The sequence below is a fragment of the Pongo pygmaeus genome, chromosome 13 (genome assembly GCF_028885625.2).
Source record: "Pongo pygmaeus isolate AG05252 chromosome 13, NHGRI_mPonPyg2-v2.0_pri, whole genome shotgun sequence".
Classification (NCBI taxonomy): Eukaryota; Metazoa; Chordata; class Mammalia; order Primates; family Hominidae; genus Pongo; species Pongo pygmaeus.
In genome coordinates, this window is record NC_072386.2 from 127833615 (window position 1) to 127846817 (window position 13203).

Genomic DNA, 13203 nt, shown 5'->3' on the forward strand with positions numbered 1-13203 from the left:
TTGGGAGGCTGAGGTGGGAGGATCCCTTGAACCCAGGAGGTTGAGGCTGCAGTGAGCTGTGATTGAGCCACTGCCACTGCTCTCCATCCTGGGTGACAGAGCGAGATCTTGTCTCAAAAACAAAACAAAACAAACCAGCACAACACGCAAGCCCCCGCACCCCCATCCCTGCACCTACCCTGCTTCCAGCACACCCCTCACCGCCGGTGCCAGGCCTGGGGTCCCTGCACTCCCTCACTTCCAGGCCCCTGTGCCTGGTGGCTCTTCTACCAGGAGGGCCCTTCCCCTCTGCTCCAGGCTGACCGCACCACATCCTTCAGAACGCTGCTCTGGCCCCAATCCCCTTCCCCCTGAAGCCTGGTTAGATAAAACACAGGGGACAGCTTTGTCCTGGCCCAGGGGGGCCTGGCTATTTGCAAGCAGGGCAGGGCTCCCTCTAGGCCTGGCATTGGCCTGGCCCACAGTGGGTGCTCTGTGAATGGCACTGGGGAGCCTTATCCAGTGAAATCACACGGGAAACACCATCCTCGAGTGGGCACCAAGCCAGGCTGAGGCCTAAGGGATAGGGAAGGGCTGGGAACAGCTCAGTGGGATGGCAGGGGAGGCCAGTGTGGATGTGGAGTTGGTGGCCAGCAGTGAGCAAGGCTGCTGCAGCTCAGGACAGTGTGGCCAGCAGTGTCCAGGCCAAGCCAGGCCAGGCCATCCACGGCCCCGCATGGAACTGAACCCACCGTGCAGACAAAACAAGGGCTTTTCACACCATCCAGAGCCTTGGGGGTGGCGGCTCCAGCTGGCCCTTGGTCTATGGGCTTCTCTGTGGCCCCTGGCTGGGTATTGGAGGAAGGTATAAAAAAGACTGGAGGCCGGGCGCGCGGCTCACGCCTGTAATCCCAGCACTTTGGGAGGCCAAGGCGGGCGGATCACCTGAGGTCAGGAGTTTGAGACCAGCCTGACCAACATGGAGAAACCCCATCTCTACTAAAAATATGAAATTAGCCAGGCGTGGTGGCACATGCCTGTAATCCCAGCTACTTGGGAGGCTGAGGCAGGAGAATAGCTTGAACCCTGGAGGTGGAGGTTGCGGTGAGCCAAGATCGCGCCATTGCACTCCAGCCTGGGCAAGAAGAGCAAAACTCCATCTCAAAAAAAAAAAAAAAGGCCGGGCGCGGTGGCTCATGCCTGTAATCCCAGCACTTTGGGAGGCCGAGGCGGGCGGATCATGAGGTCTGGAGATCGAGACCATCCTGGCTAACACGGTGAAACCCCGTCTCTACTAAAAATACAAAAAAAAAAAAAAAATTAGCCGGGCCTAGTGGCGGGCGCCTGTAGTCCCATCTATTCCGGAGGCTGAGGCAGGAGAATGGTGTGAACCCAGGAGGTGGAGCTTGCAGTGAGCCGAGATTGCACCACTGCACTCCAGCCTGGGCGACAGAGCGAGACTCCGTCTCAAAAAGAAAAAAAAGACTGGAAGCTGTGTCTGGCTTTGGGCGTGGAGCTAAGATGCGGTCCTGCATCCTTCTTGTCCTGAGCTCTGACCACTTCCTCCTTCGCTCCACTTTCCAGCTGGCCTGATAGTTTCCCAATTCTTCAGGTTTTAGTATTGTGTCACCCCTGGGGGTCCCATGCTGTCCCTGTACTTTTGGAGGCCCCATCTTAGCTGTAATTGTGTTCTCACTGTGCAAGCCTGGATCACTCTGGGCAGAGGTGGCAGGAAGACCGGCCCCTCTGTCCCCTGATGTATCCCCAGCAGTGGGCAACCAAGTGAAGAACTGGCAACAGCCACCCAGCCCCTGAGCCTCCCAGGGCTCCCCGTCTGCACTCCTGGCCTCTGAGCCTTAGGGCCCTGCTCTCCTGAGCCTCTTGTGAAGACGACTGCCTGGCCACAAGGTGGTCCAGGAGGTTGCTGCCCATGTCAGGCTTTCCAGCACTCCCATCCATCTGTAGGCTCTGTCGGCCTGGGTAGGGTCGCTCCTCCCCTTCTGGTGCCGCAAGTGCCTCTGGCTGTACAAACCTTGATTTTCCAAATCCTCGATTACAGCCCAACCCACACCTTGAGGTGGGATTTGGAATCACCCTGACCTAGAGGGCCAAGAGTTCACGTCCTGACACCTGCCTCCAAGAGACATGTGCCTCCTCTTCTGCCCAGCCCTGCAGGGGTGATAAGGGTTCCCATGGACGCTGGCCTGAGGCGTGCAGCCTGCTCTGCTCACCGGATTCCGTGTGTGCCATGCCTACCCTCCAACTCCAGCGTTTACCGGAACTGATGTTCAACCACCACAAACTACTGGAGCAGGACAGGCCATTCATTAATTCATTCATGCAGCAAGTACTTCCTGAACATTTGCTGTTGCCCAGTCACGGTGTGGGCTTGGGCTCAACACTCGTTTGTTCAGTCAACAAACATTGATCGAGTGCCTACTGTATGCTGCATTTATCTGAGGTGATGGGGGCAGAACACTGGCCTAAACAATGCCCTGCCTGGGCCGGGCACGGTGGCTCATGCCTGTAATCCCAACACTTTGGGAGGCTGAGGCGGGCAAATCATGGGGTCAGGAGTTTGAGACCAGCCTGGCCAACCATCTCTACTAAAAATACAAAAAATTAGCTGTGTGTGGTGGCGGGCACCTGTAATCCCAGGTACTTGGGAGCCTGAGGCAGGAGAATCACTTGAACCTGGGACGCAGAGGTTGCAGTGAGCCGAGATTGCACCACTGCACTCCAGCCTGGGCGACAGAATGAGACGCAGTCTCAAAACAAAAAACAAAACAAAACAAAAACAGCAACTCCCCGCCTTTGTGGGGTTCACTTCTCACAGGGGAGTCAGGCAGCCAAGAATGCAGAAAGGCAGCCTGGCACGGAGGATGGGAAGGTGCTCACCGAGTGGGCGTGGCCTGGCGAGCTGAGGCCTGACCAAATGTGTCCCTAGCCACACGTTTCTCTGGGGACAAGCGGTCCAGGAGGGAGGAACAGGAAGTGCAGAGACCCCGAGGCAGGCCCAAAAAGCAACTCCATGTAGCCCCAGGAGAGTGCATCTGGGCCTTGCCCCAGTGGTGACGCCCCCTCCCAAACTCAGTGAGGGCATGTGTGTGGAGGTGGGGGCAGAACCTAACTGCAAGGAGACACAACTGCCTGAGGGGTCCATGGGGAGGCATGAGGGAGATGTTAGTTTTCATTTTGGGTCTTAGATCACTGTCAGAGGTGTGTGAACCAGAGCAACTCCATCTTGAATGGGAGCTGGGTAAAATAAGGCTGAGACCTACTGAGCTGCATTTCCGGATGGTTAAGGGATTCTAAGTCAGGATGACATAGGAGGTCGGCACAAGATACAGGTCACAAAGACCTTACTGATAAAACAGTTTCCGATAAAGAAGCCGGCCAAAACCCACCAAAACCAAGATGGCAATGACAGTGACCTCTGGTTGTCCTCACTGCTACACTCCCACCAGCACCATGATAGTTTACAGATGCCATGGCAACGTCAGGAAGTTCCCCTATATGGTCTACAAAGGGGAGGGATGAATTATCCACTCCTTGTTTAGTATATCATCCAAAAAAACATAAAAATGGGCAACCAGCAGCCCTCAGGGCTGCTCTGTCTGTAGAGTAGCCATTCTTTATTCCTTTACTTTCTTAAGAACTTTCTTTCGCTTTACTCTATGGGCTTGCCCTGAATTCTTTCTTGCGCAAGATCCAAGAACCCTCTCTTAGGGTCTGGAACCTCTTTCCTGTAACAGCACGATTTGTTTTTTTTTTTTGGTTTGTTTGTTTGTTTTTTGAGACAGAGTTTCGCCCTTGTTGCCCAGGCTGGAGTGCAATGGCGCGATCTTGGCTCATGGCAACCTCCGCCTCCCAGGTTCAAGCGATTCTCCTGCCTCAGCCTCTGGAGTAGCTGAGATTATAAGCATGCAACACCATGCTTATATATTTATATTTATATTTATATTTTATATTTGTATCTATTTTTAGTAGAGACAGGGTTTCTCCATGTTAGTCAGGCTGGTCTCAAACTCCTGACCTCAGGTGATCCGCCTGCCTCGGCCTCCCCAAAGTGCTGGGATTACAGAAGTGAGCCACCGCGCCCGGCTTTTTTTTTTTTTTTTTTTTTTTGAGACAGAGTTTCGCTCTGTCACCCAGGCTGGAGTGCAGTGGTGCGATCTCAGCTCACTGTAACTTCTGCCTCCTGGGTTCAAGTGATTCTCATGCCTCATCCTCCCAAATAGCTGGGACTGCAGGTGCACGCCACCACATCTGGCTAATTTTTGTATTTTTAGTGGAGATGGGGTTTCACCATGTTGCCCAAGCTGGTCTCGAACTCCTGGGCTCAAGCGATCATCCTGCCTTGGTCTCCCAAGGTGTTAGGATTACAGGCATGAGCCACTGCACCTGGCCACCATTTGAATTCTTTTGAGCAGTCACATATATTACTTTTAGACTTACTATATAGTTTCTAGGAGAAAGTTTTGTGCCCAACTGGCAGAAGCTACCTTTTCATATTTTTCACAAGCAAACTATTTTATTTTTATTTTTATTGAGATGAAGTCTCACTCTGTCTCCCAGGCTGGAGTGCAGCAGCAGGATCTCGGCTCACTGAAACCTCCGCCTCCTGAGTTCAAGGGATTATCCTGCCTCAGCCTCCCGAGTAGCTGGGACTACAGGCGCCCGCCACCACACCCGGCTAATTTTTGTATTTTTAGTAGAGACGGGGTTTCACCATGTTGGCCAGGCTGGTCTCGAACTCCTGACCCCACTTAGGACTCCCAAAGTGCTGGGATTACAGGCTTGAGCCACCGCGCCCACCACAAGCAAGATATTTTAAAACCTGATAGTAAAATAACAATGTGGGCGAGGGGCTGCAGAGCGCTCTGGTTACCGGGCAATGGGAAGTGGGAAGGTTGTGCGGGAGGGAGCCCCAAGCCGCGGGGTGGCTTCCTGCGGACGCCGTGCTGGCATCCCGGAACCTGGTCTGGCTCCATCCTCCCAACAGCTCAGCCGTAGCCCAGGCCTCTTCAATGCACCCTGGCCGGTTGTCTCTGCACCAGGAGGTCTCCGTCCGAGTCTTGGTTAGCGCAAAGGTGGCCATGCCACTCTCAGGTTCAAAGCCCGTGCTGGGACAGAACCTAGCTTTCCCCTGCGGGGCGTTCCCTGGGCCTCTTCCTCCCTTAGCTCAATGGTCGGTTCCTCTGCCCTCGCCAGCTGGCGCGACCCAGAGGGTCCTGGGATCTCTCGGGGCGGGGCGCGGAGTGGACAGGGCGGGCATGGGCCCGGGGCCTGGAGCAGGGCAGGAACCGGGACGGGAGCTCGAGGGACCAGGCCAGGGCCAGACGCCGGAGCGGGTCCAGGGGACGGAGAGGGACGGGGGACAGACTGGAGAGATGGGGCGGCTGGGCCCTGTCTCGAGTCTCGGACCGGACGCGGGGGGGCTGGGGGGACGTGGACAGGGCGGGGTCAGAGAGAACCCGGACGGAGTCGGGGAGTGCGCAGCGGGGGTGGGCGGGCTCCAGGGCAGGGTGCGGGGCGGGGCGGGGCGGGGCGGGGCGGGGCGGGGTCTACACCGCCCGCCCGGTCTCGTGACGCTGGTCAGTGGCGCGGGTCACGAGTGCCGACTTGACAGACGGCAGCGGCGACATGGCCTCGGAGCAGGACGTGCGCGCCCGGCTGCAGCGCGCTGGCCAGGAGCACCTCCTGCGCTTCTGGGCCGAGCTGGCGCCGGAGCCGCGAGCCGCGCTGCTGGAGGAGCTGGCGCTGCTGGAGCCCGAGGCGCTGCGCGAGCACTGCCGGCGGGCGGCGGAGGCCTGCGCGCGCCCCCACGGCCCGCCGCCCGACTTGGCCGTGCGCCTGCGGCCCCTGCCCCCCCAGCGCGTGGGCAGGGCCAGCCGCAGCGACCCCGAGACGCGGCGGCGCTGGGAGGAGGAAGGTAAGCGGGGCGGGAGGCCCTGGGGGCCGGCAGGGGGTCGTGCCCACGGAGCGGGTGGGAACCGAGGCCGCGCTCGGGAAACTGTAGTTCTCCTCGCTACTTTGAGACGTGTCTCGCCTCACGCGTTCCGCCCCCGAGTCCTGGCGCCCCAGCCCCAAGGTTGGCTTCCCCTAAAGCGGAAGGGTGGGCGGGTCCCGGGCGTCCCTTCACGGTGCCCGTACCCCCAGGTTTCCGTCAGATTTCCCTGAACAAGGTGGCCGTCCTGCTGCTGGCGGGGGGGCAGGGCACTCGCCTGGGCGTGACCTACCCCAAGGGTATGTACCGTGTGGGGCTGCCCAGCCGGAAGACCCTGTACCAGCTGCAGGCGGAGCGGATTCGGCGGGTGGAGCAGCTGGCCAGTGAGCGCCACGGGACCCGCTGCACCGTCCCCTGGTGTGTCCTGCCTGCCCTACCTCGGCCCGGAGGTCCCCTTCCCCACCCTCCCCCACAACCCCGCTCCAGACGCGAGCCCCAACCCCGGCACAGACCGGGACATAGCCCAGAACCGGCCCCAAATGGGGCCTGGCCCCAGCCCCAACTGGACACTGGACCCCGAATCCCGATGCCGGCTCTGGTCCGAGCCCCGTCTGCCGCAGGGCCAGGCGCACTCGCGGCCGGCTCACCGTGCCTCCCTTGCAGGTACGTCATGACCAGCGAGTTCACTCTGGGGCCCACGGCCGAGTTCTTCAGGGAGCACAACTTCTTCCACCTGGACCCCGCCAACGTGGTCATGTTTGAGCAGCGCCTGCTGCCTGCTGTGACCTTTGATGGCAAGGTTATCCTGGAGCGGAAAGACAAAGTTGCCATGGCCCCAGGTGTGGCCCGTTCCTGAGACGGGGAGGGACCGCCCAGACTAGAACTGGGAGCGTAGCTGGGGGTCCACGCGCCCGGGTTCGCGGCTGCCCCGAGTCTGTGTGGTCCCGGGTTAGGCGTCTCTTTTTCTGGGCCTTGATCGTCATTTGTCACATGGTACAACAACTGGGCTATCTGGTTAGTGACCAGAGCTCCCTTAGGCACAAGGCCAGGGCTTCCCCCGCCTCCAGCACGTCCTAGACTCCCAGAACGATCCCTGGCGGGAGCCCTCGCGACGCCCATTCCCTTCTCCGTCTGCAGACGGCAACGGGGGCCTCTACTGCGCGCTGGAGGACCACAAGATCCTGGAGGACATGGAGCGCCGGGGAGTGGAGTTTGTGCACGTGTACTGTGTGGACAACATCCTGGTGCGGCTGGCAGACCCTGTCTTCATCGGCTTCTGTGTGTTGCAGGGCGCAGACTGTGGCGCCAAGGTTAGCGCCCAACTGCGCGGCGCCCAGCACCCGAGGCTGGCCCCGCCCCTCGCGGAGCCCCGCCCCCCGCCCAGCCCCCCACCCCCAGCCCAGCCCAGCCCAGCCCATCCCAGCCCTCGCGGAGCCCCGCCCCTCCGCCCAGCCCGGCCCAGCCCTAGCGGAGCCCCGCCCCTCCTCCCAGCCCGGCCCAGCCCTCGCGGAGCCCCGCCCCTCCGCCCAGCCCGGCCCAGCCCTAGCGGAGCCCCGCCCCTCCTCCCAGCCCGGCCCAGCCCTCGCGGAGCCCCGCCCCTCCGCCCAGCCCTCGCGGAGCCCCGCCCCTCCGCCCAGCCCAGCCCAGCCCAGCCCTCGTGGAGCCCCGCCCCTCCGCCCAGCCCAGCCCAGCCCAGCCCTCGTGGAGCCCCGCCCCTCCGCCCAGCCCGGCCCAGCCCAGCCCTCGTGGAGCCCCGCCCCTCCGCCCAGCCCGGCCCAGCCCAGCCCTAGCGGAGCCCCGCCCCTCCTCCCAGCCCGGCCCAGCCCTCGCGGAGCCCCGCCCCTCCGCCCAGCCCGGCCCAGCCCTCGCGGAGCCCCGCCCCTCCGCCCAGCCCGGCCCAGCCCAGCCCTCGTGGAGCCCCGCCCCTCCGCCCAGCCCTCGGAGCCCATCCCTGGTCTTGGCTGCAGGTGGTGGAAAAGGCATACCCCGAGGAGCCCGTGGGCGTGGTGTGCCAGGTGGACGGCGTCCCCCAGGTGGTGGAGTACAGCGAGATCAGTCCTGAGACCGCACAGCTACGTGCCTCCGACGGCAGCCTGCTGTACAATGCAGGCAACATCTGCAACCACTTCTTCACCCGAGGCTTCCTTAAGGCGGTCACTAGGTGTGCGGCAGCAGGTGGCTGCGGAGTGCTGGCCAGAGCCGCCTGCGTTGACCAGGGTCCCGCGGGGTCCCAGTGAGCTGAGTGCCCTGGGCCACAGCGGCTGTGGTCAGGAGTGGCTGTGGTCAGGAGCGGCTGATGGGTTGGGGTGGAGAATGGATCCTGCACTTGCAAAGGCAGAGGTGCTGGAGATCAGGCACAAGCCGTGCTCAGCAGGCAGCTGCTGTAAGGCTCTGTGATCAAGTCTGCCATCTCCTCTTTCTGGGGACCTGCCCTGGTGCCCATGGTGCTACCTCTGCTCTGGGGCTTGCCAGTTTCTGTTTCCCTGGGCAGGGATGTGGCTGATGGTGCCTGGCACTTGGCACGGGGATGCAGGGAGGAGGTCTGTGCCTGCTTCTCCCTGGAGATCTGGCCCTACTCTGCCGCTTCTGTGCCCTGTAGTGTCCTTCTGCCATCCTGTCCCACCCAGCTGGGTGTGCTCAGAAGTGGGGACAGAGCCCCCAGCGGTGGCATATTTGATGTGTTTCTTTCCTCCCCTCTGCTCTCCCGTGCCCCAGGGAGTTTGAGCCTTTGCTGAAGCCACACGTGGCTGTGAAGAAGGTCCCGTATGTGGATGAGGAGGGGAATCTGGTAAAGCCGCTAAAACCGAACGGGATAAAGATGGAGAAGTTTGTGTTTGATGTGTTCCGGTTTGCTAAGTTAGTAGTGGAACTCATTTATTTTCCCCTTCTTCCTTCCCTCAGTTTTGGTGGTGGGAACTGAGGTCCAGCTGGCAGGGAAGTAGAGGCTTGGGAGAGCCAAGGGCCCTGCGGGCAGGTCTCAGGGAGAAGACCAGAGAGTGCTCTTGGCCCTGAGGGTAAGCAGCCCCCGAGGTGGGGGCATAGGGAGTCCTTGGGGCTGTGGACTTGGGAGGACAGTAGTGCCACCTCCTGGACCTTCCACTGCCCCCACCCATGGTTAGGAGAGGTCTCCTGGCCAGGATGCCAGGGCAGCTCGCAGGGCCTTTGGCCCTCACTACAGGGGTCCCAGGGTTGGGGCTTTTGGCTGCTGAAAATGGCTGCTGGAATTGGGCCATCCCCGGCATCTCAGGAGCAAAGACACTCAGTACCTGTGGGGGCTCCTCCCTAGACTTGCTGCCCACGGGACCAGACCTTCACTCTGTCACTGGAAACCTGGCCTAGCTCTCACCTGCCCGGATCAGGGCCTCTGTGCCGGGACATGGGTGACTAGCCCTTTCCCCACCAGGAACTTTGTTGCCTTTGAAGTGCTACGGGAGGAGGAATTTTCCCCACTGAAGAATGCAGAGCCGGCTGACAGGGATAGTCCCCGCACCTCTCGCCGGGCCCTGCTCACCCAGCACTACCGGTGGGCTCTGCGGGCCGGGGCCCACTTCCTGGATGCCCATGGGGCCTGGCTCCCAGAGCTACCCGGGTGAGTGTGGCCCTGGGGTAGCTATAGCCAGAAGGGGAGGGCTGTCAGGACCCAATCTTCAGCTCCAGAGCCCTGTTGGCTCTGTGACAGCCATGCTGGGGAGGGGTCTTCCTCCCCGGCACCACCGCAGATGCAGGTGGCCTTGTGCCCAGCCAGCTCCAGGTCACATGGTGACCGTCGGCACAGCCTCCTGGCCCGACCCTTCAAGTTGTGCTCAGTACACTGAGGGAGGCAGGGGCTCCCCAACTCCCTCCCCAACTTATCTACAAGCTTTTGGTTTGTTTACAAAAGCATACTTAGATTTTCCTTTTATTTATTTATTGTTTTTATTTTTATTTACTTTTTTGAGATGGAGTCTCGTTCTGTTGCCCAGGCTGTAGTGCAGTGGCGGGATCTCGGCTCACTGCAAGCTCCACCCCCCGGGTTCCCACCATTCTCCTGCCTCAGCCTCCCGAGTAGCTGGGACTACAGGCACCCGCCAACACGCCCGGCTCATTTTTTTGTTTTTTTTTTTTTTTTTGGTAGAGACGGGGTTTCATCATGTTAGCCAGGATGGTCTCAAACTCCTGACCTGTGATCCGCCCGCCTCAGCCTCCCAAAGTGCTGGGATTACAGGTGTGAGCCACCGCACCCAGCTATTTTTTTATTTTTCTTATTTGTAAACATTTGTGGGGTGCGTGTGCAACTTTGGTCAGGTCAGGGCTTCTAGGGGATCCATCACCCAACCAACGTTGTTCCCATTTATTCACAGGCTTTGAAACTGAGCCCCGGGCATGAATTCAGAAAGTAGCAGGACAGTTTGATTTCAGGGCTGGGAAAGAAAAGGACATTTGGCTTCCATCTCCCTGATTTTCTAGGGCCACCCCTAAATCTAGCTGCCTAGGCTCTGCGTGGGAGGCCTGTGGGGGTGCTTTCTACCCCAAATCAGGTCCTGTCACTTGGCAGTGGAATGTGTGCTCAGGGTTTGGGGTGTCCAGAGGAAGATGAGCTTGCTGAGACAGGGGCTGTGGGGAGCCAGGTGTGTAGAGCTCAGTCTCCTATCAGGAGTGGGGGTGCTGGGGGAGGGCTCCGGGCAGGTGCTGCAAGGAGATATTGACAAGTGGACTTTCCCTAGCTTGCCCCCAAATGGAGACCCTCCGGCCATCTGTGAGATATCGCCCTTGGTGTCTTACTCTGGAGAGGTGAGAGCTGCCCATCCCTATCTGGGGCTTTTCTGGAGTCAGGTTTGGAATACCATCTGGGGAGAGGTGGCTGCTTGGGTGGAGACGGCACAGCTCTACCTCAGTTAACCAATGGGGTTGGTGGTTTAAATTTGCAGAAGACTTTCCAAGATATGGGATGGGGTGGGGTGAGGCATCCAGAGGACTTTGCAGGTCCTGGGAGGGCATGGGGATGAGACAGCCCAGGTCTGAGCCCAGTGTGGGGCCAGTCAGGCCTTGGTGGGGGCCTCGAGGAGGGAGGACACCGGCCTCTGCTATCTCCCTGACTTTGGCTGCCGTTGCCCCTTTCTCTGGTCAGGTCAGACCTGTGCATGACAAGAGGGTCCCCTGCTGGCCTAGGGTCTTGAGTGTGGTCTTGGGTGGCCTTGCAGTGTGTGTCTGCTCCTGGCCCTGGAAGCCTTTCTGTCCCCACCCCTCCCTGACTCCAGGCAGACCTGGGATCGCGCCTGGGGACTGTGGCTCTTGGTGTGGCCAGAGGGGCTGTGGCTGGCCAAAAGGTGGGTGCTTGGCCATTGTCCCCTGCTCGTCTCCAGGGTTTAGAGGTGTACCTGCAAGGCCGGGAGTTCCAGTCCCCGCTCATCCTGGATGAAGACCAGGCCAGGGAGCTGCAGCCGCAGGAGTCCTGACCCCCCCAGACTGCCCCCAGACTCCCCTGAGACCTGCCAGCCCCGGCATCCTGGAAGTCCCGACTCCCCCCAGACCTGCCAGCCCTGTCGTCCTGGAACTGGGGGCTACGGCCCCAGCCTGAGCTCTGGGTGGGAAAGCAGCCTGCCACGTGCTTCCAGCCTGCAGAACACAGAATGAAACATGCTGGTAGACTCCACGAGGGCAGTGCCTCTCCTGTCGCCTCTGGACACAGGTGGCTACAGCCTGCTGAGGGCTCTGTGGCTCCATTCCTGGCTGTCGGGTCTAGTCAAGAGGCAGAGGGACTTAGGACCTGGGAGAATGGGGCTGAGAGGAGGCTTTAGGTTGGGACCCAAGGGAGGTGTGGTGTCATCTGGGGAACAGGAGGGCACGTCCCTTTGGGAGCCCACCCTGTAGATCCACCGCACCCCACCAAGCACTAGAAGCTGCATAAGCTACACAGGATGTGCTTCTGCAGCCTACAGTTGCAGAACCAGAATGAGGGGGACAATTCCACCCACTCGAGGGCTGCCGCCTCCTCCTTAGCAGACGAACCAGTAATGGGGACAAGGCTGGGGCATCCCAGCCCACACATCCTGGATGCCCAGCAAGGCCACAGACAAGGCCTGATGCCCATGATGCAGGTGGCTCTGAGAAGCTTGGCCTGGACCCCTGAGCCTGCGGCCAGTACTCCCGCCTTCTCCCCATCTATCCCCAAGGCCTCTGCCTGTCCGCCTCTTCCATGGTCGGTTTAGGCTGCTGACTTTTCTGTGCTTCCCCAAGAACCAGTGGGATCAATGCTGGCGGCCTCTGTGATGGTTGCTGACTAATCCGGGATTTCATGAGTCAGAGGCACCACCCCTCACCCCAGCTGCCTGCTGCTTCTGACGGATCTTGGTGCTCAGGCTGCCCGGCTCTCCAAGTAAGGATGCAGCCTCCATATTTGGTGCACTCGGGCATGGCTGGAACAAGGCAGCTGCCCCGGGGTTCTTCCCCCGGTGATTCTCGCCTGCTTTCTCATCTCGGGGGAGGCAGTGGCACCTCCCTCTCCCTGCTGACATGAAGAGAGCTATGATATGCAACTGCTGCTAACTCATCCTCCGCCCCCACCTCGAAACCCACAGCCCCCAGTGGAGGGCCACTACTCATCCCCATTGGTTTCCCAGGGGAGGGGTGTTGTCTGGAAGGGCAGGTTCGGATGCGGCCTTGCAGACTTAGAGGCACTGGGAGGACAGTGGCTGAGTGGACGTGCCCAGACCTGGGCAGGCAGCAGGCTCAGGCCCACACCTTGTGATTTTTGAAACCGAAGCCCAGAGGATGACGTCTGTTTCTCTCCTTGGCTCTGTGCTTCTTATTGCAAACCATGCCTGTGCCTTAGGGCCCTTCTCATAGCTGCTCCTCATGGCCATGACTGGAACAGGGATGCAACCTCTTTCTACACAAGCACAGTTAGTTGGGTGAAGTCTTTTTTTTTTTTTTTAGACGGAGTTTCACTCTTGTTGCCCAGGCTGGAGTGAAGTGGCGTGACCTTGGCTCACTGCAACCTCCGCCTCCAGCCTCAGCCTCCCTAGTAGCTGGGACTACAGGCACCCACCACCATGCCTGGCTAATTCTTTGTATTTTTAGTAGAGATGGGGTTTGACCATGTTAGCCAGGATGGTCTCATTTCCTGACCTCGTGATCCACCCACCTTGGCCTCCCAAAGTGCTGGGATTATAGGTGTGAGCCACCGCACCGGGCCGGTTGCTGGCATCTTAATGTTCTGTAGGTGGGACATTTCCAATAAACACAAGGTGCTGTGATTGACTGCTACCCTGGCAAGTGCAGTTTTTGGCCAGTAC

At 59.9% G+C, this 13203-nt stretch overlaps 1 protein-coding gene across 5 annotated transcripts; it reads left to right on the plus strand.

Annotated features, from left to right (window-relative positions):
- Positions 1 to 5566: 5566 nt before the first annotated feature.
- Positions 5567 to 13174, plus strand: UAP1L1 (UDP-N-acetylglucosamine pyrophosphorylase 1 like 1). Of its 5 annotated transcripts, XM_054502977.2 has the most exons (9): positions 5570 to 5914; positions 6142 to 6346; positions 6593 to 6768; positions 7067 to 7239; positions 7897 to 8090; positions 8645 to 8785; positions 9333 to 9518; positions 10633 to 10699; positions 11272 to 13174. In XM_054502977.2, the coding sequence occupies exons 1-9, from the start codon at positions 5626 to 5628 to the stop codon at positions 11362 to 11364; spliced, it is 1524 nt and encodes a 507-aa protein (XP_054358952.1). In that variant the 5' UTR covers positions 5570 to 5625; the 3' UTR covers positions 11365 to 13174. The 5 variants fall into 5 exon arrangements, 4 of the variants coding, with proteins under 4 accessions (XP_063506171.1, XP_063506172.1, XP_054358951.1 ...); XM_063650102.1 differs by lacking the exon at positions 9333 to 9518 and having other exon boundaries at positions 5568 to 5914; XM_054502976.2 differs by having other exon boundaries at positions 5569 to 5914; positions 10633 to 13174.
- The last annotated feature ends 29 nt before the right edge of the window (positions 13175 to 13203 follow it).

Excerpts from the sequence above, each read along its gene's own strand:
- UAP1L1 (XM_054502976.2), top strand. The coding sequence starts at position 5,626 with ATGGCCTCGGAGCAGGACGTGCGCGCCCGGCTGCAGCGCGCTGGCCAG. Across the intron at positions 6,347-6,592 it reads ACCCGCTGCACCGTCCCCTG|GTACGTCATGACCAGCGAGT; the intron begins GTGTGTCCTGCC and ends CCTCCCTTGCAG. Across the intron at positions 6,769-7,066 it reads CAAAGTTGCCATGGCCCCAG|ACGGCAACGGGGGCCTCTAC; the intron begins GTGTGGCCCGTT and ends CTCCGTCTGCAG.